Source organism: Rhea americana, unplaced genomic scaffold (genome assembly GCF_003343005.1).
Source record: "Rhea americana isolate MKP2758 unplaced genomic scaffold, rheAme1 scaffold_75, whole genome shotgun sequence".
Classification (NCBI taxonomy): domain Eukaryota; kingdom Metazoa; phylum Chordata; class Aves; order Rheiformes; family Rheidae; genus Rhea; species Rhea americana.
The window spans coordinates 919,299-944,840 of NW_028186923.1; the positions used below are offsets into that span (position 1 = coordinate 919,299).

General features: G+C 43.0%; 1 protein-coding gene across 1 annotated transcript in view; it reads right to left on the reverse strand.

Moving 5' to 3' along the window:
* DCC (DCC netrin 1 receptor) overlaps positions 1-25,542 on the reverse strand; it is a 547,514-nt gene that overhangs the window by 315,036 nt on the left and 206,936 nt on the right. Inside the window, exon 2 of the mRNA XM_085322164.1 lies at positions 22,834-23,154. Within this exon, the coding sequence (XP_085178290.1) occupies positions 22,834-23,154 (321 nt within the window). The remainder of the gene's footprint in view (positions 1-22,833; positions 23,155-25,542) is intronic.

A 25,542-nucleotide genomic window follows, 5' to 3' on the forward strand; every position in this document is an offset into this window, starting at 1 on the left:
AAGTGTTAAACACCAAAAAGACTTCTTTCCTRTGCCCTGCCTGCTTCCCTTTGCATCAGAGCTTTTCTTCAAACACATGGTGATCGCCAGCAATACCAAGCRAACTCTTCACTCCACGGTCATGCGAACACACCACTGCGTTCCACCTTTTCGTCTCATGTTGGGGAGGAGAGACCCGCAATCAAACAGGCTCGGACACGTCTGCACCCACCACGCTGCGGGTTGGACTTGCTTGGACAGAACAGCGGGGCAGCACGCGTCACCCTTGCCCCAGCAGCCCCACGCAAAGGGCTGGGCTTGCAGCAACATCGCTGTTAACCCCTGCCTTCAAGCTCTGCTGTGAAACACTCTTAGATGTGACAAGTCTAATTTTCCAAAATCACAGATTATCAAAAGTTATCTGCTAGCAAATTGTCTGGCTAGGACAAAAAAAAAAAAAAAAAAAAAAAGGAAAGGAAAGAAACAACCCTGTGCTTCATACAATAATATTTAAATTCAGATTCCAACAAAAACAGCAATATGATCAAATAATCTGGTTGACAGATATAGCTGTATTCCACCCAGTCAGAGATAGGCAACCACAGGAAACCCAGCCAGCATTTTGTTAAGATGGTCTATATTATCAGAGAAGTTGTTTTGAAAAGGCATTTCTACTCTGGCAAAGATTTTGTTGGAAGAGACCCTCCTGCTGGGGGCTCTGACCTGGGATGTAGGACAGCCCAGTTCTCATCCATGAGTTGTTATTCTGTCCTAACTGCAAAAATCAGGGAAAATTTGGTAAAATCTACTCCTCACATACCGAAAGCTGAAAGCCAAGAAGAGCTAGGAAGGGAGGCAGAACTTTGTTATCTGCTCCAGTGCTGTAATATTTTCTTTTAGCCCAAGACAGACTCTTTCATTTTGCTTGCCCCTCTTCTTAAATGAGCTCTCCAAAGAGCCATTCCTAAGTCTACTGCACTGGGGAGTTAATCCTGGGAACGTTAAGTCCTGGGGCTGCAACATACACAAAAATATCTAAGTGCACACACGTTCGTATGTGTGTAGACTGATTATATACAGATGTGTGTGCATGCACGTACACACACTTGGTACCATCCAGCGCTGAAATTCAGACCATGTTTCCCAGGTCTGGGACCATGTGGGGCCATTAAGAGGCCACAAACAGGCCTGGCCCCCACCGCGAGATCGTGGCAGCGCACCCCATCCRCTCTGGTCAGAAGCGAGAAAAGACGAGAGGGCTTTAAAGGCAAAGCGAACAGCTTGCTTTTGGAAGTGGAAACCATGGGGAGACCACACAGAGGAGCTTTGCCGTGATCAGAGAAACAGGCTACGAAAATTTAGACAACTCCACTGTGAAGTGGAGAGTCAAGGATGAGTGCCCTTGTGAAGGTCCTGGGAGAAGGAGGTAGCAACAGTGGGGATTTGGAGGATGCAGCAGGGAGGAAGAGAGTTTGGAGTGCAACATGAGGAAGAGAAGGCAAGGAGTCAGACCCTTACCCTAAAGGGACACAGTCCGTCATTTAGCCAAGACGACAGGAGCCCCAAGAAGAGAGAGGGATTGCACAGAAGCCAGTACAGCCCAAAATGCCCCAAGAGGAGGACTGCCGGCCTGGCCAGAGGAAGAGCCAGAGCGCAGCTGCTGAGCAAAGGGCAGAAAGAGCCAGGAACAGAGAGATGAACACCATATCAGGAAAAAAGAAAAAAAAAAAAAAAAAAGGAAAGAGAAGAAAAATCAGACAAGCACATTTTGAGCCTGTGCTGGCAAATGTTTTTGACTATTCTGCAACACTATATTATATAGATTTCATCATGCTACCAATTTTCTCCGATATTGTCATCATCTGCAGTTTGATGATAACATGCCAAGTAATATTSGTACCAATACTCCTTTTGCAGTGCAATTTCCAGGGCTCCCAGTCTGTGACATTAACATGAGGGTACAGAAAGTCACCAGAACAATGCAAAACTTTCCTCTTGCATTTGTGYATGCTTACTCTACTTCATTCTCAGTAATGAATACAGAAATAAGAGGAGGAGCTTCCCTCTAAATAAACATACACCTAAGCCAAGTAGGTTCATGCAGCTGGAGCATAAGGGCTGCTATTCTCTGAGTACTTTTTCTCCAACGCTAGCACAGCTTTCACACGCATGTAGGATGGATATYGGTCATGATTCAATTGTCAAATGTGGTACTTGACACTGTCTAGCAATAGTCACTGTGTATTTTAACTAGTATGCATACAATAACTGACACTGAAAAGAACAGCAAGATTTATTATTTATCCCCAAAGGATAAGTACCGACCACGGGTTTGTGGTTTTGTTGGCTGGTCTGTTTTAACCTGGGAGTGCAAGTCATATGAGGTCCACTGAAACATGAAATTGTTGTGTGACTAACCACAAGTATTTCTGGGTCATCAGGAAAATCCTAGTCTCTCCCTCCACTCCTCCAGTGTGCCTTATCAGAGATGTAAGGACCTGTTTTATTCATTTGCTGTTGATTAATCTCTATGCTTGGGAGAGAAAAGAAGTTTAAAAGCTATTACTCATATCTACAAAGAATTTATTTGGATGGAAAACGTCACCTGCCCCAGGAACAGCAAACGCTGCTGTGATGCACCGCGGAGCGGACGGGGGCAGCACCCGGGCTGCCRGCCCCTCCGGACTTGTTCTCTTGCTGCTCCAGCACTATATAGCACAAATGGTGCATCCCGTCCTATCTGATTTGTACGCATCACCTCACCACATAAAGTCTTTCCGAAGTTTTGGAAAGAAATTAGAAGAGCTTCTTTGTTTCAAGTAAGATTTAGGACCTAAACCAGGAGACAAAGGGAGAGGCACCACAGCTGAAAAACAAAGAAGTCTGATCTAGAATTCAAACTCAGCCTTCTTTTCATTTTCCTCCAATCCCCACATGCGCACACCTGAATTGAAAATTAATGTCTGAAATATTAATAATCAATTCCCTCTTTAGAAGGCTGATTCAGCTTAGCATACAATGGTAGTTCATTAAACTGCACTAGAATCTCTCTTCTAAACATYACTACAACATTTGAAGGTTTTGCTTTTCGTTTTGAACCAACTGGGGATTTATACAAGAAGTTATGATTAAAATCACTGGAAACTGAAAAAACTGCTGAACAGTCACATAACTAAGCATGCATTTCAGGATTACATATGTTTACGTTAAGGGCTATCTTATCCAAAAATAAAAAAATAAGTTTAAAAAGCTGTTATCTTACAGAGAAATTACTTTTAGTTGCCATCAGGAATATTTGACCATTGCATTCAATTAACATTTCCTGAAAAGCCCTGAGTACACTAAGTAATAGAGAATGGGCCGAAGGGAAATGCAGTGACAGTAATTCTGATAACAGACTTTTGCACGTGCCGTGGCTCATTGACAGTAACACGTCACAGAGCCACAAAAGGTCCAGAATTTGCTTRGTTGAATTTTGGCACTCAAAATTCACTTTTCTCTTCTTTCACAGGTAGGAAATTTGYTATTTACTTGCTTTAGAATTAAACATACCGATCTGCTCCACAGGCCAGCTCATACGATCTCATATTGTCTATGCCTGAAAAGCAACTGTGCTATGGAAGAAACTCTTTGGAGTTTTAATATTGTGCAATTCTGTTTTGTTTTATTAGGGTGGAAAAAACAAAACTTAAGTATCAGTCTTATTCCATTTACAACACCAAAAGATTGCACCCTCAGACTGTGATACATTTCACCTGTTCACAAATCAGGTGGCAATGTTTCTTTAACATTTCTCTTTGACAGTAAATTAAAATGCAGCTTTCATCTTTTATTTTAGTCTTTCACTCAAGCAAACCATTATAAGCTTTGGATGCATAATTCCTTTACACAGTGAATACACCGTTGATTGCAACATCTTCCCCCTTCTCAAACTATTCTTGGTGGAGGCAGCAGGGGGGATTCTCCACAAGGCAATAAGGAGACCAAATTTTCAGAGATACCAAAAATCCCTGTTTTGGGCAACATTAAAGTATTAGCTCTAAATAATATTTGCTCTGCTACACTTACTACGATTATTTTATAATAGTGAACAAAAACAATTCCGTAATAAAAATTCTGAAAAWTTCAAAAATGWSATTCTTCCTTTCTTTTGTATTCCACGGTCAAGATTTTATTCAGACTATCACACAACTTCAATACCGAAGATGCTCATCTGGAGTCACACTGATGTGCCTGCAAGACTACTCGGAGACGTACATTGGACATCTGAGTGTCCGTGATAAGAACCTGGTTAGGACACATGTGGTCCTAACGCACTGCTCAGTCACCTCTGCCACCAGCATAACCTGCCACTKGAAGAAACATCCACTGGACTACTAATAAAAAAAATCCCTGGTTCAAATAAAAATCAATCAGTCCCTACCCAATTAATTTCAGAACAGTATAAAATCTTCCACTCCGTGGATTTACATGTTCTTGTGCATTTTCTAACCAAACCAGTACTGTGCATCTTGCTTGTCTTAATCTGTTCAGGGCCACTCAAAGTATTCATTAATTTTGAAATTCAGCCATGCAAAACCAAAAACCCACTCCTGTAAGAAAGCTGAACTGGAAAAACTGAGGGTTCTCCCTATATCCTCCATACACAGCAGTTCCCAAATTTACGTTTAATCAGCTGCTCATTAAAAGGCACTGACTATAAAAGTCAGTAACAGTATTTCATACAGTATCTTATATTTGTTCCTGGAAGACTGGTTCAAGGACTCATCAAACCATCAATTCATCCAAATCTGCTYTATCTGAATGAGAGAAAATGGCACTAACTGCTGCTTAATAAGTATAGCATTAGCATCCACTCTGCTCTGCCTGACTGCACTTGGCCAGTGCCCAGAGGTTAAGTGAGATTTACGCTCACCAGGCACAAAAGCCCTGGAGATAAGAGTGTGCATTTCCATGAACTCAAGTCAACTCCTCTTTGCACATTAGCCTAGAGCTCTGCCTCTGCAGCTCCATGCGTCCTCTTCACCGTGCATCATGCAACCCACCTTACTCTCTCCACTTCTGCCACAAGACCCTGSGGAGAGGTGGCGATGGGCTGGACTCTCACCAGCAACTTCCTGGGGAGCCAGAGAGCTCATCATCTTCAGCGCAGTCCTCGGTAAACTCTGTTCTTTTCTACTACATGTCATTCCTTCCAGTCCAAATTCTGAGTTTCTTCTCTGAACTCTCTATAACTTCGTTACAACTTTAAAAAGCTTGAATAATGAACGTGGGATTCCCAGCAGCAGTCCCAGGTCTGTAGTGCCATGCACAGCCACCCCTCCGCCCCCGCGCACTGCTCCTCTGCTCTCCTGCAGCGTCCACATCAACTCTGAAACCCCCTGCGCAATCCTGACTGGCAACAAAGAGTCAAATTCAATCCCTAGGAGTCCAATTCCAGCAGGTTTTTTTTTTTCCTCATTACCTGTCCATTCAATGTCTTATGTTGCTGTGGAAAATTTCCTTTTATGAAAAACAACTTTTCTTACTCAAAGCGATCAGTTTGCCTGCTGAGTTCTCCCAAACAGAAGATTCTCTCAATTTAAGTTACCTTATGGTGCTGATTTTTTCCTTTTGTAGTTWATATTCCCAGAAGTCTGTATTCTACTACGATATATAAGTATTTACAACCCTTCAGAGTCTTATGTCCTCCTTTGCTGCTATTCTGCTATCAAATTGATGTCTAGAACAGCCACAGCTCTGGACCAGTCTTCCTCTTGGTCAAGTGGCACCCTATGTCCTGATTCCTGTTTATAAACTTAATCTTCACCAAATAACAAAGGGCCAAAAGTCACTTTCTAACCACAAAACGTAGGGGAGTTTCAGCAGTACCAAGCATTAGTGACCATGGCAACCACAAAGCAATGGCTTGCCTTTTTTCTTCTTTTCTTTAAGAGAGCAATCAATACTACTGCTTCAAAGGAAAATCTGGGGCAGTCTCATATTGGCCTAGAAGAAGCGTCTAAGAGTAGAATAATTTTTTCATACTAAGTAAGATTAGAAATAGTTGTTATATAAAAAGGATGAGCTGTTAGCCACTAATGAAAAAAATAAATATAAAAAAAGATCACATTAAACTCAAACTTGCATGCACGTTTAAACCTGGCAGTGTCTACCAAAGGAAGGCATTCCTTATCCACCTATTACATCTGCAAGTAACAGGACCCCATTCGTTCTCACAAAAAGAATTATTTTTTATTTTTTTTATTTATTTTTCTTTTTGCTGACGTGACACGCAAATGCTGCACCAGCATGCCGGCGTCTGACATCTCCGTGGGCTTTGCCACTCTTTGGGCGCTCTCGCCACTCTAGACCATTCCTCCACGTCTCCCAGCGCTTTGCCTTTTTGCTATCCAGCCACACWAGCTGCCTCTTTCCACCAGGAAGCTCCCAGCGTGCTGCGAGGACTCAGCACTGAGCCYGGATCCTGCAAAGCCCCCTCCCACCATCACACAAGCACAGAAGAGATGTTCTCACAACACATTTTTAACCTACTTCTCTAAACACATCCAGTGCTTGTCAGGCCGTACTTGGTCAGGCTCCRAAGCTGAAAGGTTAAGTTTTTGCTGATTTGTTTGTTTTATGCTCTTCTCCTGAAACGTTCACCAGGAGGGAAGAAAATCCCCTTGCATGCTGCTCTTCTTCAGCATCATCCAAGCAAGGCTCCAGCCCGGTCACCATGACAGAACCACAGATCGCTAATCAGATCCTACTCCCAACAGCAGAGCTTAAATATAATTCTACCGTCCCTGCGAGAGCCCTAGTAAGCAGCACATGTGGCCATGCCACCACGCTTGGGCGTGCGTGCATGGGCGTACCTGAAAGAGGTCCCTCTTTCTAAGCCTTGCACTTTTAATATATGTGGAAAGGATCGAACACTTATTTTTATCCTCAAAGTTCAAAGATACAGCTCCCAACACTGCGAAAGAACATGGTTGTTTAGTCAGAAAGTATCATTTTTACTTAACAACTTAATCATAGAGGAAAATCGCAGTTTAAAAATATAGCTCTAAGAACGCATCCGTATAAAAGCTTTCTCTGTTGACAAAGTACCTTGTGGTTTGGAGCATGAAAAATGCACTCCATGAACAAGTTTCTACCTTTGGCAGGTCTTTTGTAGCCTGACCTTTATTAACCTTTTTTGGTTTCTTTTTAGAAAAGGAGTTTTCTTTTCTCGTACTGGAAAAATTGTTTTGTCAGACTTCTACCTTCACCAGAAACTCATACAAAAGGACATTACGCAGTTCACATTTATCTCAGAATTAAAATAATAATAATAATAATAATAATAAATCCTTTACTTAGCAGGTTGATCTTTTTAACCAGGAATTTCTCTTGGGTAGCCCGAGAAGAAGGAAGCATCCCTCCCTAGCAATCCCTTCCAGGCCTTTCACGTCTCTTGTCCTATCTCAAGAATTTTTTAGGCTTCTGAACAACGATCCAGATGTGTCCGGCTGGGGCAAAGCCAACCCAAACCTGGAGGGTTTTTCTTGCACTAGCAGTACAGGCTGTTGAAGCCTTTCCTGTTTAATTGGCACAGACAAGAGCTGTCCTCAGGGAAGCGAGATGCTGGGAAACATGCCCTTTGCACCATAGTTTGAGAAAAGCTGGAAAAAGTAACTGGKGGGATTGCAGCAGGACCTGCTCCCTGGAAGAGCTGGGGCGATGAGCTGGCTGATGCTTCTGCAAGCACCACCCTGAACAGGCAGGAGCAGGGGGCGTCCCAATCCCCTAGGAAAATCCGGAGAAGCGTGTTGCCGGGGTGGCGTTTAAAGCAAGCGCTCCCTTGCGAACGCCCCTGCTCTACCGCAGCGGCAGGCAGGTTTCCGCTGGCCCCTGCCGACTCAGCGGCCCACCAGACCGATTACCTCTGATCCGCAGCCCGCGCATCATCCGCTCCCAGCCTGGAGGGACCCGAACTCCAGAACACAAGTTTTAGGCTATAAGACCATTAAACCGCAACACCAACCACTGTGTCACTTCTGACAACCAAGTTAAGCGATCCACAGGGACAGCTTCAGCTGGGCCCTCGCGGGAACAAACTGTTTCTCACCGTGTACACATTCAGGCCTCTTGTTACTGTCCTCCTGATATTCACGCTTTACTGGCTGTTTTTAATCATAGTAAAATGAAACCCTGTTGAAAGAATAGTTGTGAGCACAGATCTGCCAAGCTATGAAGTGCTCAGTCCTGCTTGACATCGTTTTTACTTGCCTCAGCAGCTCTTTGCAATGGCTCCCTCAGCAAGCAGAGGCCACCTAATAGCTTTGGAGAGACATTCAGCATTTGGGGAGGACTGAAGGAATAAAGAAAAACTCCCAGGATGAATCTGGTTCAGAAGYTGCTCCTCACTCCGTCCACCAGTATGAAGGATAAAGGCATGTAAAAGGGTGAATAAAGTCCAGGCTACAAATTCAGAAGACTAGAGTAAGTTTTTCAAAGCGAGAAGGGCAAAGAATTAAAAAAAAAAGAGAGAGAGAGAGAAGTTGGCCAAAATACTGGTGGCTTCAAACCAGCATAGAGCCATTTCCTTCTGTATCTCCAACTGTCAGGAGAAAAGACAGATCACAACATATTCAAATTGATTTCAATCACCTCCGGATGCTGCTACTACCACTTCTGATAAAGAATTAATGTTTAATCACAGCGTAATATGCCAACGAATAAGTCAAACACACGCCAAGCAAGAGAAAACACTCATTAGTTTTGGTTTAATTTTAAAGAAACGGGTTTTGGAAACAACAATTTGAAGGGAAATTTGTTTCTCCCGTCCTCCTCCCTTAAAAATCAATTATTTCTAGTTCTACCARCTGTGGAAAAAGCTGAAACAGTTGCATCACAGATTCCAAACCCAGACAACACAAAAAGCAATCAATTAAATTTCATAATTTTACAGTCCATTTCACGGCTATCTGAGGTCCAACTCACAGCTGTTTAATATTCATGCAGCAGAGAAAAGCGTCTGCAGCTGCCTCCAGCCAGGTAAAGCCAGTCTTATGCTAGGGTACCTGAACACTGCAAGATTTCTTGCATGCTAGATTGGATGTTCTTGGAAATTTCTTTAAGTATTAACTTCTAAATATCTAGAGCAGCAATTTGGCACACATTCCTTTCATTAATTTAAGGACTTCGCATATTCATACAGTCAGGATAAAGCTAGGGAGAAAAAATTAAAAAAGAAAAAGGTCAAGCAAGTCATTTACATCACTGTTCTGCCCCACAAAAAARTGATCAGAATGCTACTTCCATCTTCTGCAATTCAGTAATTCAGTTCAGAAACTCAAATTTGTCAAATAGTGTTTGCTAGCAAACAAACTGGAAGTTGCAATTACTGCTCTTTACTTGACAGCTCCAGGCCCTCAATACCTTCAAGTATGCAACACGTGTCCCCTCCTTGCCCCGGGGGGCTCAGCATCACCTGGCCCAGCCCACGGGGACACTGCTCCTCAAGGAAGCCAGCGCACCCTTCGGGGCATCGCTGCTCACTTCGCGTCAGTACGGCGCCGAGCGGAGTCCAAAGCTCCGGGACTCCGGGCCAGGCCACCGGAGGCCCTCCGTCATGGGCAAACCCACGCCCCACAGCACAGACGRGGCTGAACTAGCTTTAAATAAGACAAAGAGGGAAATAAGGCAAGAAAAAACAAACCAGATCAAAACAAAACCTCCCTGCTGCACTTCTATCTTCACTACTTAGTCTGAGGCACAATTCGCTCCCTTGGTTTTCCTTCCATAAACACTGGCCAGTAATTGTAGTCACTGATAACATGGAAAGCAACATAAGAAGAGCATCTTAAAAGTCTTACGCAAGTTYGCTAGCATTAGGACTGAGGAAGAGCAGCATCAGTACTGAGGAAGAGCAGCAGTGTCCATTTTAGACTCCCTACTTAATTCAGACRTAGCCAGATGCATTATTTTCCAAACGCATGAATTATTTCCAAGTTAAGATCTTGGATGCCAGACACCAGCCCGGGTGAGCTTTTAGGGCTGACTTACAAACCCATGAAAACAGGAGTTTATAATGGAAATGCTGACAGATGTAGCTATAGCTGCACTAGTGGGAACTGCTGCAATAAAATGAATGCAATCACTCACCTCGTTTCACCAGGCTTTATTGCTGTAGAGAAAATTAAGAAACTTAACGTCTTGTTCTCCACTAAACTGCTTTTCTTCCCCAGACTTTTTGGTGTGCCCTTTGTGATACCACTTACTTGTAAACATCCTAATTTGTGTCTGTGTATTAAAACACATGCATTTAGCAGCTTACGTGAGGATTTTTCTCTCTATAGTGTTTAACTTCTTATCAGGCCACTTTATACTGAATCTTATTCAAATTAAAGCAGGGCTATTATGCAAGGCACAAAAGTTCAATTTGAGTAAAATCTGGGAAGGATTTTCTTTTTTTGCATGAAAACAACAGCATAATAAATGCTAATCATTTACAATCTTTTCAAAGTGAAAGCTTTTCAAGAGTATTTTTCCACTTAAGAATATAAAGTACGCTTCCAATTTACATGCTAAAGGTTTGCATAGAATAGGAGATTAGAGGTGGAAGAGACCTATATGTCATCCATTCAATTCCCTGTCAATGCCGAACTGTGTCATCTGCTGGTAAATATGGAATAAGATGGTTTAAGAATTATACATTTTAACTTGTAAAGCAGTTCACGACATGCAAAGAAGCTCAGAGACCTACATTTCTTTACTGCTTCACGTCAATCAAATCCCAAACCAGCACATACACCAACTACTCCTCTTGGCCAGATACAGGGACAAACTAGGGTGGAGAAATCTGACCCGTTTTAATTAAATTGCTTGAATGATGTGGTTTTTGAAATTTGAAGAGCGACTCGGCTAATTTAAATCTCTCCCCTGCAGTGACACCCTCGCACCACAACTGACCTATTTCTCATTTGCCCAACAGAGGTCACCAAGGACAAATGAGAGGGTTGTAAAAAGCTTCTCTCATCTTATTAAACATCACCGCGGAAACGCGTATAGATTTCAAGTAAGCAAGGTCAAGAATCCATTAAAAAGGTTAAACTGGAAACAAGAGAGCATGCAAGGTGGCCAAAAGATTGTTCCAAGTCACAAAATTAAATTAACCTAAGGAAATCCCTGAAGGTGGCTACATCTTCGTTACAGACAAAAGTAAAATCAAGAAATAGTTGAAGACTTATTGGAAAACATAAAGCAAAGGCTACTGAGAAATTCCTTATGTTTTTATTGCATTTAACTGCAATTGCATTGAACGCTTGTTCAATGTTTTGTGTTTATTTCTCCTGAGCAATTTCTGGAGATTTACTAGTATGGATGTCAGCAGAAAGCAAACCTAAATCATATGGAGATACTTTAAAGTGTGCTGCATTTGCATYCATCCTGAAATTCATCGCACTTGTCCAAACAGGGATTAAAAAAAACACACCAACAGAGGCAACACAGCATTCAGGTGTCTAAAGAGCAAGTTCTCAGAACTTAACTAAATTAGAAAGCGAGTGACCCAAAAACACCCTGTGGGATCCACTCAAGCAAATGAAACTGTACAGATGCCCAAGCCATCACCAAAAAGCACACCTCAGTGCCTAAAATTGTGCCACTGATCTCATCCTAAAGCTTTCCTGCTCTGCTGGGCCACCTCCCCCAACGGGTAGGGGCAGAGGCTCCTGGAGATGACCAGGGTCCAAGGAGCACGCCTGCAGACAGCACCACGTTCTACAGTCCCAGCCACTTTATCCAACACACACAAGGACTCCATCCTAAACTCACAAGTTGGCATCCTTGGCTGGACTAGTCCCAGTTTCAGTAGGAAGGAGCTGGAGGCTCTTCTGCTGATGGACCTAACAGTTAAGATTTTCTGATGGGAGAACGGGTGCAATGGGCTCAAACCTCCTCAGTCAAGGTAGGTCCAAAACACAGATCTCCCCTTTTCTTGGCCAAAACTTCAATAAAACAAAACAAACAAAACAAAAAAAAAACACCACACACACCCACCCCACAAGGCTACTTCTTCCTCTAACGATCTATAATACGAATGATCCATCCAACTATGCCCAAGTGTGCTATATGTCAAGCACACCAGGTAGTCCCCAGCTCTGGAGCCCAGTAGGGGAAGGAGAGGAGTTCAGACATGCTCCTCCTCAGCCACCCCAGGCTTTCAGTGTGCAAGCTCCTACCAGTCTTGCTCTCTGGCATTTAATTCTCCCCATTTGTTGTAAATGAAGCTTAGGATCCAATTCCAATGCTGTTCCAAGAGCCAGGTCTCTACTGTTCAGGGCATGCTGGGTATGCAGGTTCACTGTGAACGTGGCTCTGAGTGCTATATCCAGCTACCCAAAACTACATGACACAAGGTTTGAAACACAAGTACCAAATTATTATACTGAACTGCTCACAGTTAAGAAAATAACATGTTTCAGCAAGGGTAGTCAAAGCATTTCCAAATGAACAGCTCTTTGTTCTTTTATAATTTTGGAAGGTAAATATAGCTACAAAATCACTTTTTTTTTTTTTTTTTTTTTAAATGAGCCTTATCCTAGCTTTTCTCAAGAAAAGTCCTGATTATTTATTCTGTATTGGAAATGCATGCAAGATGTCTGCATTTTAACCCTTTTGACAGTTATTGCACCAGCTGGAAGCACAGTTTCAAGAACATGTATTACCAAAGTGGAGAGGTGCTGCTGAGCAAGTGTCCTGCACTCCAGAAAGTTTCTTGCTACTTTGTGCCATACGGTACTGAGGAGACTGTTGGAAAAACACGATCACATAAAAAAAGAATAGTAAGAGATTCGTCAAGGTGATATTTGTGTCCGTTCAAACTAACCAAGTGTTTTAATACTTGGAGCACTGTACAGATGTGTGGGGGCAGCTCCTCTCGGCCTGGGGTGCCGGCAGCACCCCGGGGGAGGCCTGATCCTGCTGCCCAGGCCAGGCACACCGAGGAACACGCTGTGCCACCAGCACAGAGAGGGGACAGGCAGACAAATGCCTCATTTGCCCCCAGGGGAGGAGGGATGCAGATACGCAGCGCACACGGAAGCAGCCCCCAGGCAAATGCAGAGGTCAAAGTTGCYGCAACTCTGCATTTTAGCTGCCTCCACCACCAGACAGCAGCTGAGACGAATTTCAGGATAGTAAATTTAAATATCAGCATCTAGACAGAAGTAAACTTCCGTTTCTTTGACGGCATTTTTGTTTATCTTCCTACTTATATGACTCGAACAGTACTGCTTCTGACAGTTTTACTTGTGTTCCTCCAGAAGATCCTGCAACAACAGACCAAAAACGCACCTGAGGCACCTGCACACCACACTGAAAAGGTCCCGCAGGAGACCAAAGGAAGACTTAAACCCCTGCAGAATGAGGTGTGACCATCCTGTCTTCTCCTCACCTGCTGTAGCAGCATTAATGCCAGAGGAGGAGAAAGATCCTAAAAAAGAGAAGTTAGACCATTAAAAAAAAAAAAAAAAGCCTTTCTAGAGCCCTTGAAAGGTGAGGTGAGGCACAACCCAGACAGCGCCTGGCTCGGCRGCCCAGCTGTCCCTCCGAGGGTGCCCACCGCCGAGACAGCCGCTTCACTCAAAGCGGCAGAGGACAAGGGCAAGGACCACTCCAAATGGAAAACCACCTTCAGCAGCCTGGACAGAAGCTGACCCCTCCTCTGCACCAAGGACTCTTGCTCAGGAAGGTGGGCCGAGCAGGAGAGGAGTCGGCGGCACAGGCAGCAGCGCCCAGAACTCGTTCAGAAAGTCTTAGACAAGCAAGAGGTGCTGCCCAGGTGCGAATCGTGCACCTGGTTTCTTCTCACATATTCACTGCATTAATTATCACCTCTACTGCCACAGCAGACTGCAGAACATAAGTAAATTAAAAGGTACTTTTACACCAATTTTAGGAAAAAAAAAATCACATGCTAATTTATACTCCAGAAGAAACTAGAAGTTGAGCATTAACCTCCAGGTCTGGAACCTTACACCCCGAGCACCTTTGTCCGGTACGATAAAACTGACATTAAGAAAACAGAGGTTTAATTTCCAGCAAAGCACCCTGACAGATCTATTAGACGGCAGCAAACAGTCCCAAGGGAGGCTGGAGAAACCTCATCACTTAGGACCTGTAAAACCAGAACAGACAGATCATCAGCGAAGGCGCTGCGGGGAGCGCTCCCTCCTGCGAGGCAGCCCAGGCAGATTACCCGTAAGCTGATCTCCCTCTCTAATGCCTATGATCTATTACTCCTCGTTCTTTTAATTCACTTAACTGCACGCCCTCGCTAGCCRGGGCTGCTCCTTTTTCAATCCAATCTCAAGTTCAGTCCCAGTAAATCTCTCCAAACATCAAAAACAAAAGCAAAACCTCTTCCATAAWTGAAGTCTGTTAATTAAAACTGCATTTATATGCGGTACGAGGAGAGAAAGGAGGGGAACGGTAGCAGTGGGAACTCCTGACACTCTCCTAGTGCTGGGAGAGACAGCACGCCCGCCCCCGCCTTACTCAGAGCTGCAAGGACAACAGGCAGCTTCCCCATGGATGGGATGGGATGGACTAGAGAAGGTGGCTACTCAAATATTCTACTACTAGGGAATACTGCTATGCTTGAGGTTGATGAGCACAGGGCTAAAAATGACCAAAGAACAAACATACTGGCACAAATTCTTTTATCTTAACTACCAAATTTCAAGCCTCCTTTTTTACGAACAATGTGATTGCTCATAAAATGTCCATTTAAGTCCATTTAAAGTAATTACAAAGGCCCCATTTCACCCTAGGTATTCAGGCRTCCTAAGTACCAGGGATCACGGAGTCACCTGAATATGAACATATGGAGCTGCAGAACAGAAGGCATCCAATTCGTTACTTGTTGAGCTGCCACCAGTGCCTTTATTCCAGCTTACTACCTCCAACGCAGGAGCCTTCAGAAGAGCAGCCAAGAAGCAGTGCAACAGGATGAACATACATGAAGGCACATCCACACAACACAGCGAAAAGACTCCAAGCTAGCATGACAACTGCCATYGGCACAGAGCCTGAGCTAATTAGCCCTACAGAACAAGACACAGGACTAATTAGCTCCACTGCAGTGCAGCTCGGTGCTAGGCCAGAGCTATGCTGCATGGATGTCCCCAGCCAGCTTCCAGCTAGACTATTGGATCATGATTCAATTCAACGAGACCCCTTCTCAGAGGTTACAGACTCCATAATCCACAGAGAACTACATGATGAGCTGAAGTAGTGAATTAGAGCCTTGGTCACAACAGACACCACAAGTGCTTCAAGTTGCACAGAAAAAAAAAAAAGAAAAAGAAAAAAAAGCCCCTGTCCAAAAATGAATGCAATTGAGGTAGRAGGTAGAAGAAAGGATAGAGCTGGATGGACTGATAACATCACAACCAACAACGAAGTTGTGGAATCTCTGTCCTTGGAGAGAGTCAGAAGCCCTCCAGACATAGTCCTGGCAACATGCTCTCCTGCTTGAGAAGAGGAGTTAGACTAGATGATCTCCAGAGGTCCTGTCCAACCTCAGCCATTCTGTGGTTCAGYAGGTAAAAGCACTGATACTAGCATAGCAAAGATACTCAGCAAGATTAAAGCGGAAAATAAGCACATGAAAACAGTAAGACTAGCCCTAAACATCCATTACTCAGTACCAGATTTCTACTCAGCATTCAGAGCTGAAGGGAGGAGGAATATAGAGTAGAGCCTTGATGGCTATCAACCCTGAAACAAGTTTGCCAAGCAGCTTTGCTGGAGTGAYAGAATAGGCACCAACACTGGGGTATGCCTAGACCGAGTGCCTGGGGTGTCCCGCAGTGCTGCAACATTRACACAGATGAACAGATAGCTTCACATTTCTGTTAATTGTTAATTGTTCCTCCTCCTGAAAGAAAGCGTACCCAAGAGCAATATGCATGGATATACATCAAAAAATCCGTGACTGAAGCAGGCCTCCTGTCCTGGGGAGACTGCTGCTCCAAGTCTGGTCCTAAAGTAACTCTGATGTGCCAACAACAAAAGTAAAACTGAGAAACTGATGAAAGTAAGTCTGAACTCTTGCGTTCACATTTAGGCACTTAAATATAACGTGCAATATTAACCAAGTGTCTTCAATATTAACCAACATGTCTTCAGCCATGGCCTAGCTCTTCACTCACAATTTTGTGACCATTGGAACATACTGACTTCAGTGGAGCTATTCCCAATTTGCACTGCTGAAGGAGGCAGGAGGAAGAAATCATGTCAGCCTACGTTTAGTGGAAAGGCATAGTGTTACAAGGGTTTGTCTTCTGTGCAAAAAACAAAACACACAGAAAATGAAAGAAGAGCAGAGAGGATGCATAAAGAGTTAGAATAGCAAATGAGTGAAAGCCAGAATCCTGTATTAGCTGGACGCAGGTAGGGCCCGTCATGGACATGCACCATCATTGCCAAGGCACCCYCAAGTCACAGGGCTCTTAGTACATTTAAAGGGACTTAATCACTTCTCCTAATTATTTAYAGCAAAATAAAGTGCATACTTAAATTGGCATATTTTTGTTTTTGCTACATATTTAAGCAGCACGTATATTTAAAGTGAAAGTTGAGCAAAATATTTGAGTAGTCAAGAGCAGTCACATGAAACTAACATTTCCCATACRTTTTAACCTTATATGGTCAAATCAATAACCATGAAGCACCTTGAAAATAACCATAGAACAAATCAATGACTACATTCAGAGGCCAATAACCACTTTACTAGATAATACGTCGCAGGTTCAGTTTGAGTTTTGTGGTTATCTCTTTTCCTCTCAGTGGAGGAAGGGAATGCACAAGACAACAGAAAAAAAATTAGGACCAAAATGGACATGTTTTTGCCTGACTTCCCAATATTTCTTTTCAGGTTTCAGATCTGTTTCTAGTTTTTATTACAAAAGTGCTAATGAGCTTAAATGGTGTGCTAGAGCATACATTTGTGTGGGGTGCATGTAGATCTTAAATAAAAGAGTGGAACATTAAACAGCAATAGCGTGAAGTGAACACTGAGGAACTGTCTATTCCATTAAGCAAAAACACTATTAAGCTCTATAGGTCATCAAGTGATGTAAAAAATAGTCCCATTAGTACATATTATTAGGCTATGCAGCAAAAAAAATTCAGAATCAGCTTGTCCTTAAGACCCCAAACTTAACMACCTCCCGATCGAGTGCTAAGCAGTAGCCCGTGCGCTAGCACACACTGCACGTGCTAAGCACACGTCTACACTTACTGTATTCACAACTCAATACCTAATTGAACTGTGTCAGCTCAGACCTTTATAGAAAGTTGAATTTAAAATAAAAATTCCCTACATAAAAAGGCATACTAGAGGAAAACCCATTGGCCAAAAGTTCATAAAAGTATAGCCATTTCACCAAATTTGTTGTTCAAAAACATCCTTTTCAGTTTTGCTTAATAGTCAGATTTTATTATGGTTTATGGAGTCATGCAAAACAGCCCAAGATCTACCGTGATTCTGGTAGGAATAAAAAAAATAATTAAAAAAAGGTTGTAATACTGAATGGGGATTAAAATTAGATTCTTCTCAGTCAAAAGATTTTAACCTTGGGTTCAGCAGCTGTCCTAGTAGCTGTTCTTCCATCAAGAGAAATCTGACAACGCTGTTACAGAACCAGCACGGTGCTGCCACGTGCCAGCTCTGTACGYGCAGGGCTGCATTTGAGTCCCGTACCTTTCCTCTTTGGCAACTGAAGGTGCTCTTTCCAGACAGGTACACAGCAAAGGCCTACTTCTGACTCTTACTAGCACAATTATAAAACACGCTGGGATGTTAGCAGATGTACTCTGGATCTGCAGTAGTCTGAGCGCCAAGTTAAGGTGACCAGKGTGCTCCAAAGACGAGCCCCAGGGCTCCCCGGACAGCTGTGCAGTGCAATCCTGAGGAATGAACCATAGTGCCAGCAGCACACACATCGACACATCGACAGTGTCGAACATCGTTTAAAAATACCGCAAGGATCATTATGAGATCTCGATGAAAAAAATCTCTATTTCTGTTGACTGCCTGCCAAGTAACAACTTATTGTGAACACTCAGGCTGACTTTCAGCTCAAGGAGAAGGCTGTGATTAAAGTTTCGTTTCTTCCAAACGGAACTGGTTTGACACAATTTAGTCCTAGAACAAACACAGTCGCAGTGGGAACCTGAAGACCCCTTTTTCCTCCCTTGCTACTCCCACCTCCAATACAAAAACCTACTTCCAAAATGAAGTCTGTTAAGACTATGCACGACAAGCATCTTATGACACCTGCCATAACAACACTTTAAAACATTTTCTCAAAAAATAGTCTTCCAGGAGGTCAAAGGGCAATACCCGCAAGYTGCATTTCTCTGCCAACTTGATCAGGTAGGATGTATTTGACAAAGCCTGTCTCTTAACTGTTTTTAGTCTAAAAAGCCTCCTCAGCCTACTTTAAACTAATGCGTTAAGCTTTAAATGCTGAGGGTGCACGCTCTGCTTCAGCTCAAGCAAGATTACCTTGTCCAGCCGCCCTTCCAGGGATGCTCCACACGCAAGATCCATCATCTTCGGACAACAGAACGGAGTTTCTGCTGCCTTATCAAACAGGATCTTCCTAGGTATTATTTTAGTTCAAAAGTAGCCTCTGATTTCAGCTGGGACTGAACTGATGGTAAAATACATTGGCAAGGAAGGAAATGCTAATGGTCTATATAGGTTAGAACAGTCCGATTCATTGAAGAAACTCATTTTAAAGGCTCTTAAATGTACAAATGTTACAGTTGTGCCTCAAGAATTTACTGATGCACAGACCACGGTGGAGATGGGCAGAGGATTCTGCAGGTCATTTGCATGGATGCCTTGTCCCTCTGTTCTTCAGGCATGTGCCACTGACCATTGCCAAAGCCAGGACTTTTTTTGTGTGGAATGGATTTTTTGTGTGTAGTACAGCTTATTTGTTACAGTTTTTACAAGAGAAAAGATGACTTGTTTTCAGCAAGTTTCTCTCTAGCTACCAATCAATACAACCCCTCAAAAAATAAAACTTCAAACTTATCTCAGAGAACTAGTCTTCATCAAGGAGCCTCACGCTGAAGTGCAGAGATTGCTGTAGCTGACTAACCCTGGGCTTCTCTTTTTGTCATCCTCCAAAAAACCGTATCAAGCTAACATAAAGCCAGAACTGCTGAAGCACCAATTCTGCAACAGCGTATGAACGGAGACCTAACATGCTGTAGTGCGGTTTCTCTCTGAAAACCTACCAATTACAAGAAATACCAATAATCAGTAGTCTGTTAAATTGGGACTTCTAATATGATGCTAGCATAGGAAGCAGCTCTTAGTTTCTCTTCAGTGCCCTCATTTCCATTTCAGCCAAGAACTGTTCTGCAGCCGGTGACTGTTAAGGCCTTAAGAACCCTTGAGAAGTTCTTAGAAAAAWAGTGTATTTTCTTGTACATGGCAGGCTTCATGTATAAAATTGAGTAGTTAAAACAGTTTAAACTTGCTACATTTTCTCTATCAAAAGCACTTTAAGCCATGAGAGCGTAAGATGAAGGATTTGAAGAGAGCAACGTACTTTCAGTACCCCTGAACAGCTTGTTCTAAGCAAAGTTGACTGTTACCTTCTAGCAGCAATTGGTTTATTGACTGCTAATGCTTTAAAGAGTGAGATGAAATCAGGTTCATAGCCTTAACTGCAAAAAAGATATATGCCCCCTACGCATACCCATGGTTTGGCAATCTTGACCTCAAATAACATTAATGCTGATGTATTCCACACTGCCAAAAAGCACTGCAAATGCTTAAAATGCACCGACACAGTTTAAAGACACAACCTAAGATGATTTTGTAATTCAGTGAATGAATCTCTATCCAAATCCTCCCTGAAATATTAAAGCTCATGATCCTTGCTTTAAAATCCTGCAAGAATGAAACCTTGCATATGAACAGGCTCCTAACTGAGGTGCGAATAAGTGCTGTTGACATGATCACATTCTCCCACTCATCAGGATAGCGCAATCTAACATACCATCATGATCGCCTTTTGATGAAGGCATTAGGCTGTCTAGAAGCACTCTGTTTAGCAGTGATACCTTGTACAGCATATAATGGATCAGAAAAATTCAGCTTTCAACTGTTATAACTCTAAATCAAATTCTGTCCAGTTACCTTCCCCCATCTCTGTGAAAGCAGGCTTTTCTGAACATAAGTTTGTTCGCTTTGCCAAGCAACGATTAACACAACATACTGGAGTGCAAGACCTTCATTTCTCCTCTCACCCTCTTTCCCTTACTCTGCCATGTTTCCATCTGCCAATGCCTTAAGTCAGTGATGTTCTGCCAACATTGCACAGCAACTCCCTCAAAAACAATCCTGCTCACTCAGGAATACGTACGTCCTTCAGAGAGCAAAAGAGCACTTCTAATTAGAGAATTTGTTGCCTGTTTTAAATGCTATACATCTTATATTCCACCTTATAATATGAACCATTTATCATGGAAACAGGGAATCCCTGATGCTTGGGAAGGCACCTCTGGAGACTGTCTAGTGCAGCTCCCCAGCAGAAAGCAGGTCAACTACAGCCGATTGCTCAGGGTTGTGCCCAACTAGGCTTTGAGCATCCCCAAAGATGGAAACTCCATAGACTCTCCGGGCAACCTGTTCCGGTGTTCAATCACCTTTACAGGAAAAGTGGGGTATTCTTCTAATGTTTAAATGAATTACCTCTATTTCCCAGCTTGTGCTGATTGCCTCTTACTCYTTTCACTCCTTCCAATTAAGAAATTTTTATTAGTCCTTCCAGTTTCATCCAAACTGATCATGAACAGACCAAGACCCCTCCTCCTCCAAGCTTCCTACCACTACTAAAGAGGTGCAAGATCAGGATCTGCTGCGCAAAGGATAGTTGAAAAGCTCAGATTTGGGCACAGCACAACAGAAGAAAAAACCTACAGGGAAGTGTCACATATGTGCATTCACTCAGAGTAACTGGAGTGATTTTATTAGTTACTGGTTGCCAACAACCAAATCACAGCCAAACAGCACCTGGCAGCAACAAACCGATTGCCCGTTTGGCACACGCTGGCTCTGGGGGCTCCGGCCGAGGGTCGCCTCTGCAGGACTCTCCGCGGCTTTGTGCAAGGATCGCGCAGAGGCCCGCTGCTCCGGGAGCTCGGTTAAGAGCGCGCTCCCAGACGACCACGCAAGACTCAGGTGACCAGAGATTTAGAGAGAAAAAATGGTGGAGAGCAGATATATTAGAGAAGAGCTGAAAAGCTGCCAAAGGGTAGGGACGGCTATTGCCTATTGTAGTCACGTACCATGAGAAAACATGTCTCTTCTAGTTAGTAGAGCTGGGTTTAGACAGGGGATAAGACCTTCAGTTTAAAAACCTTTATGATGGGAGAGGGCATTGAGTTCACGAAGGACACTAGAGACTGGCAGGGAGAACAGCCGCCTGGGCTCCAGCYGAGCGTAAGGGTTTAGCAAAGAACTAGACAACAAAAGTTGCAGAGCTCCTGGATTAAGTTTCACTTGTTTTCTCTGTCCTYGTGTTGTTCAAAAACTAAAGAGTGCACGGACTAGGTCCCTGGAGACCCCRAGAAAAGTGTATGTCTCCCTGATGGGCTTTGCAAGGTGCAGCCAGGTAAGGTTGAAAGCTTTACCAGCACCCGCCTTTGATTTTTTCTTTCTTTCCTTTTTCCTCTTCCCTTTATGTAAAACCTAGCCATCTCCTTCACATAACCAACAAGTTTTGGAGTGTTCACGCAACCTTTTTAACAAGCTCATAAGCTCAACCAAGCACTAAATGCCAATTACCATTTCTTCCCACAGCATTAAAAAAGGGGAGGAAAAAAGATTAATTTTACTCTGTCCTCTTTCTTCCCCAAGGACAATATGGGGGCACCTCTGCATGGGCACCTATGAGGAGTCCAGCTCCATCTGTAGCTATGCTAGGCAACCATAGCATTCTTTAAGAAGTCCATCAGAGCTCTCTAGCAACACTCAAAAGCTCCCTCCGAATGGAAGWGTATGTAGAGAAACAAAAAGCATGTCCTCAAATTTGCTGATATTCTTAATTAATGATCCTAAAGAAAATTATTCTGAAGTCCAGCACATTCTAGTCAGCATTAGTTAAGTGACTCTGGGTTTTTTTGTACCCTTCATTCAAGGATTTCCAAGCATCTTTTTCAATGATTACATGATTAAGYTCTCATTACATCCATTCCAGGGAATAATGGAGAAGCAAGAGACCCCTTTAGACTTTCAGACATGAACATCTTTCACAAAGATATTCAGTAAGTCAATGTGAAGCCATAAGGGTTCTCAAACACCTCATAATGTATACTCCTATTCCTTCTGTCATATACCTACACAAGTACTTTAAAGGAGATACAAAGAGGCTGTCAATTTTATTAAGCTGCATAATGAGTTCTTGTCTATGAAAGAGTTCCTAAACCATAAAATTTGTACATTCTATACCCTACAGGAGTTCAGCATTTTCTTTTTCTGATCTTGAATTCATCAGAAAAAGCAGTTAATTACCAACTTCAGAGGTTTCCTCTGTTTTGATGACAATAAATATGCAGCAAATAACTCACAGCAACAAAGAGTTGATTAGACATATTTAAACAAGAATAATACCTTGTCAGAAATAAATTACTGTAGTAAAAATGTCATATCCAGCTTTACTCCTTTTGAGGATGGGAGAAAAGAATCACAGCACTTCTACAAGTGCCTTTCCTTAAGCTTTTGCTTTTTAAACATCCAACTTGTGACAAACAGTATTTCCAGCAGTCTAAAAGGTAGGAAAAGTTTCTCCCTACCTGCTACCATGACCTTAGCTGTCCGACTGATGATAGCTCCAATGCCTTCTAATGATGCTTCACACTGGTAGAGACCTTCATCTGGCTTGTGGTGCCTTGAATGGACTATATTTTGTACCAAGAGTGAGCCATTGGCCAACTGCTGTCTCCTTTCATCTACTGCCAGGTTTAAGAAGACTGCATCTTTCTTCCATTTAATAATTGGAGCTCCTTGATCCGACTCTGCCGAGCAATTCAAGAGCACGTTGCCTCCACGCATAGTGACGACATCCGAAGGCTCAATCAAGAACCTCAGTGATGTAAATCCCTTAACCTGTGAACCTGAAACAAACAACAAAAAAGGAGCAAATATTAGCCTGTCATTTCCAGGCAGAGAGAGATGCATGGTATCTGATGCAAACTCGTCAAAGTGCTAGCACAAAATCCCAGAGGCACCATAGATAATGCCTGGCAAACACTCTAGGAATTAATTTAATTGGTATTTACGTTTCTCCGCAAACTGATTAAGGGGGAAGTGGGGGAAGCAGAGAGGATATTTTTGTTCCATCAGCACAAAAATAGTATTTATAAGCAGATTATATATACACATGTRTGCTTCTATGAAAAAATATGGAGACAAAACAAAGATAAACCTGTACAARTAAGAATGTGCCACATATCCTGAATTTTATTTGGGGAGCTTAATTACTTACAGAATTTGCTCTGGGCATATACATGGAGATGTATTTTGGTATAGGAAATATGAAACAGCATTGGGCCTGTCTTCCTTTGCTATTACCACCAAGCAGAAGARAGCATGCAAGCAGGTAACCCTACTGTCTTTCAGAAACACCACGAACATCTCAAAGCTGGTGCTGTTCCTTCCACCTCACCAGAGCAGCCGCCTCGTCACCACCAAGCCACCTGGCCATCGCTTTCCACTGGGCAGCAAGAGAAACACCCGCGCAGAGGCAGACGGGGAGGCAGAGGTCTGAGCGCCACCGCCACGAGCACCGCTTCAGCGCCACGGCAGCGCTGCCAACCCCGGATTTCCGCCCGCCGCACGAATCCGGAGGGAACGGTCTGCAGCATCGTGCTGGTGAGGGGACACCCACCAGCTCTGCGTRCGTAGGTGACGAATCGGAAAGCAGAGGCAGAACGAGCGGTGCTCGAGGCAGGGCCACCGTTGTCCCAGGTTTGCCCGTGCCGCCCCGCGCGGCCCGGCGGGGCCGCCGAGGGCTTCCCAGGCTCGCGCAGAGCCGCCTGGCCTAGCTCTGCTTCCCAGGCGGAGCCGAGCCGCCCGCTCCAGACTCGGCCTTTAAAACAGCTCAGGTCTCCCGCCAATGACCTCCTCTTTCATTTCTTCAGAGCAAATGAACACRTGCAAATTTACCAGATTAAGAGGTTCAAGATACTTGTAGTCGTCCCCTCCCCTCCCCCCCCCAAAAAAAAAATGAATAAAAAAAAAACTACTTCTGCATTTTACATCCCARGCTGAAACTTCCTAATGAATAAATATAAGGCGGCACAAATAGCTATCCGGCATTTTCKTTACAGATATGAATTTTATTGCCAAGTATTTAGTTTCATCTACAAAGTAATTATTCAAGCAGCCAGATACCACCATTTGCTTGAAAGCATAGAAGCAAAGAAGTTAGGGCTTTGAAAATTAGTAAATATTCAGCAAAATGGAAAGAGAGTTGGAAGCAGCAACTTGCAGTATAACTTATTTCAGCAACAAAATCAACAGCATGCTACGACCCAAATTGACAATAAAAGGTAGTGTCTAATAAACRCCAGAAGACTTGTGTCCTGATTTCTTTCACCCACTTTAATGTTCTGATTTCAGTTAATGGGACAATTATGGAGCAATTAGGCCCAAAAGCTGCACAGGACTTCCTTGCCATAAAACATTTGTAATAGTATAGAGATATTTACAATGCACAAAAGAGTAATTATTTTAAAAACATGTGTTCCTTGCCATTCTCCCAAAGGCAACTGTGTTCTGTTTGTAAATCAGCAAATAGCTGATTTAAACAGCTTCTTGTTGGATGTTTTATTTATGTCACCAATACATATAATACAGCTTACCACAGATGTTTATGACAGCATGTTAATGATTTTATGTGGCTATTATCACAAGTAAATAATCCGCTTCTCCAGAAGAAACGGGGTTACAACAGTTCCCAGTGCAGCAAATACAGAAGTTACGGAAGTTAAACAAAGATTAATTTTTTCCATGTAATTTACCCTTGCAGTTCTGTTGCAATTTCAACTATTCGCATCCCTTGCGAAAGCCGTATTTAGGCTAAATTGTTTTACTACAAGGAACCTAACAGCATGAATAACTTGGAAAGCTTTCTGCATGTGAAGAAATTCAAGTCATCTTGGAAATATTATTCCTGCAGATAGAAGTAATAGCGACATCTTAGAAATGTAAGAAAATGACTAGGTATTTTCAGAAAATATTACTTGGAAGTCTAGGAAGGACCAGAATCTAATGGCCAAGTTTTTGCAGCATTTAGGTGCTGAAAGAGAAAGGTAGAAAAACATTTGAAAATCCCACTGGTGCCTATTAGTATTTGAAGTACTGGCTCAGTGAAAACCCAACTACAATGTTACACCTGAAATCAAGGCAGTCTGGAGAGCTTTCCAGACTGTGCCATTATATTACACTCCTGACCGCAATAAGGTCTTCCTCCTGAAGTTGTACATTGTACCCCCAGCAAA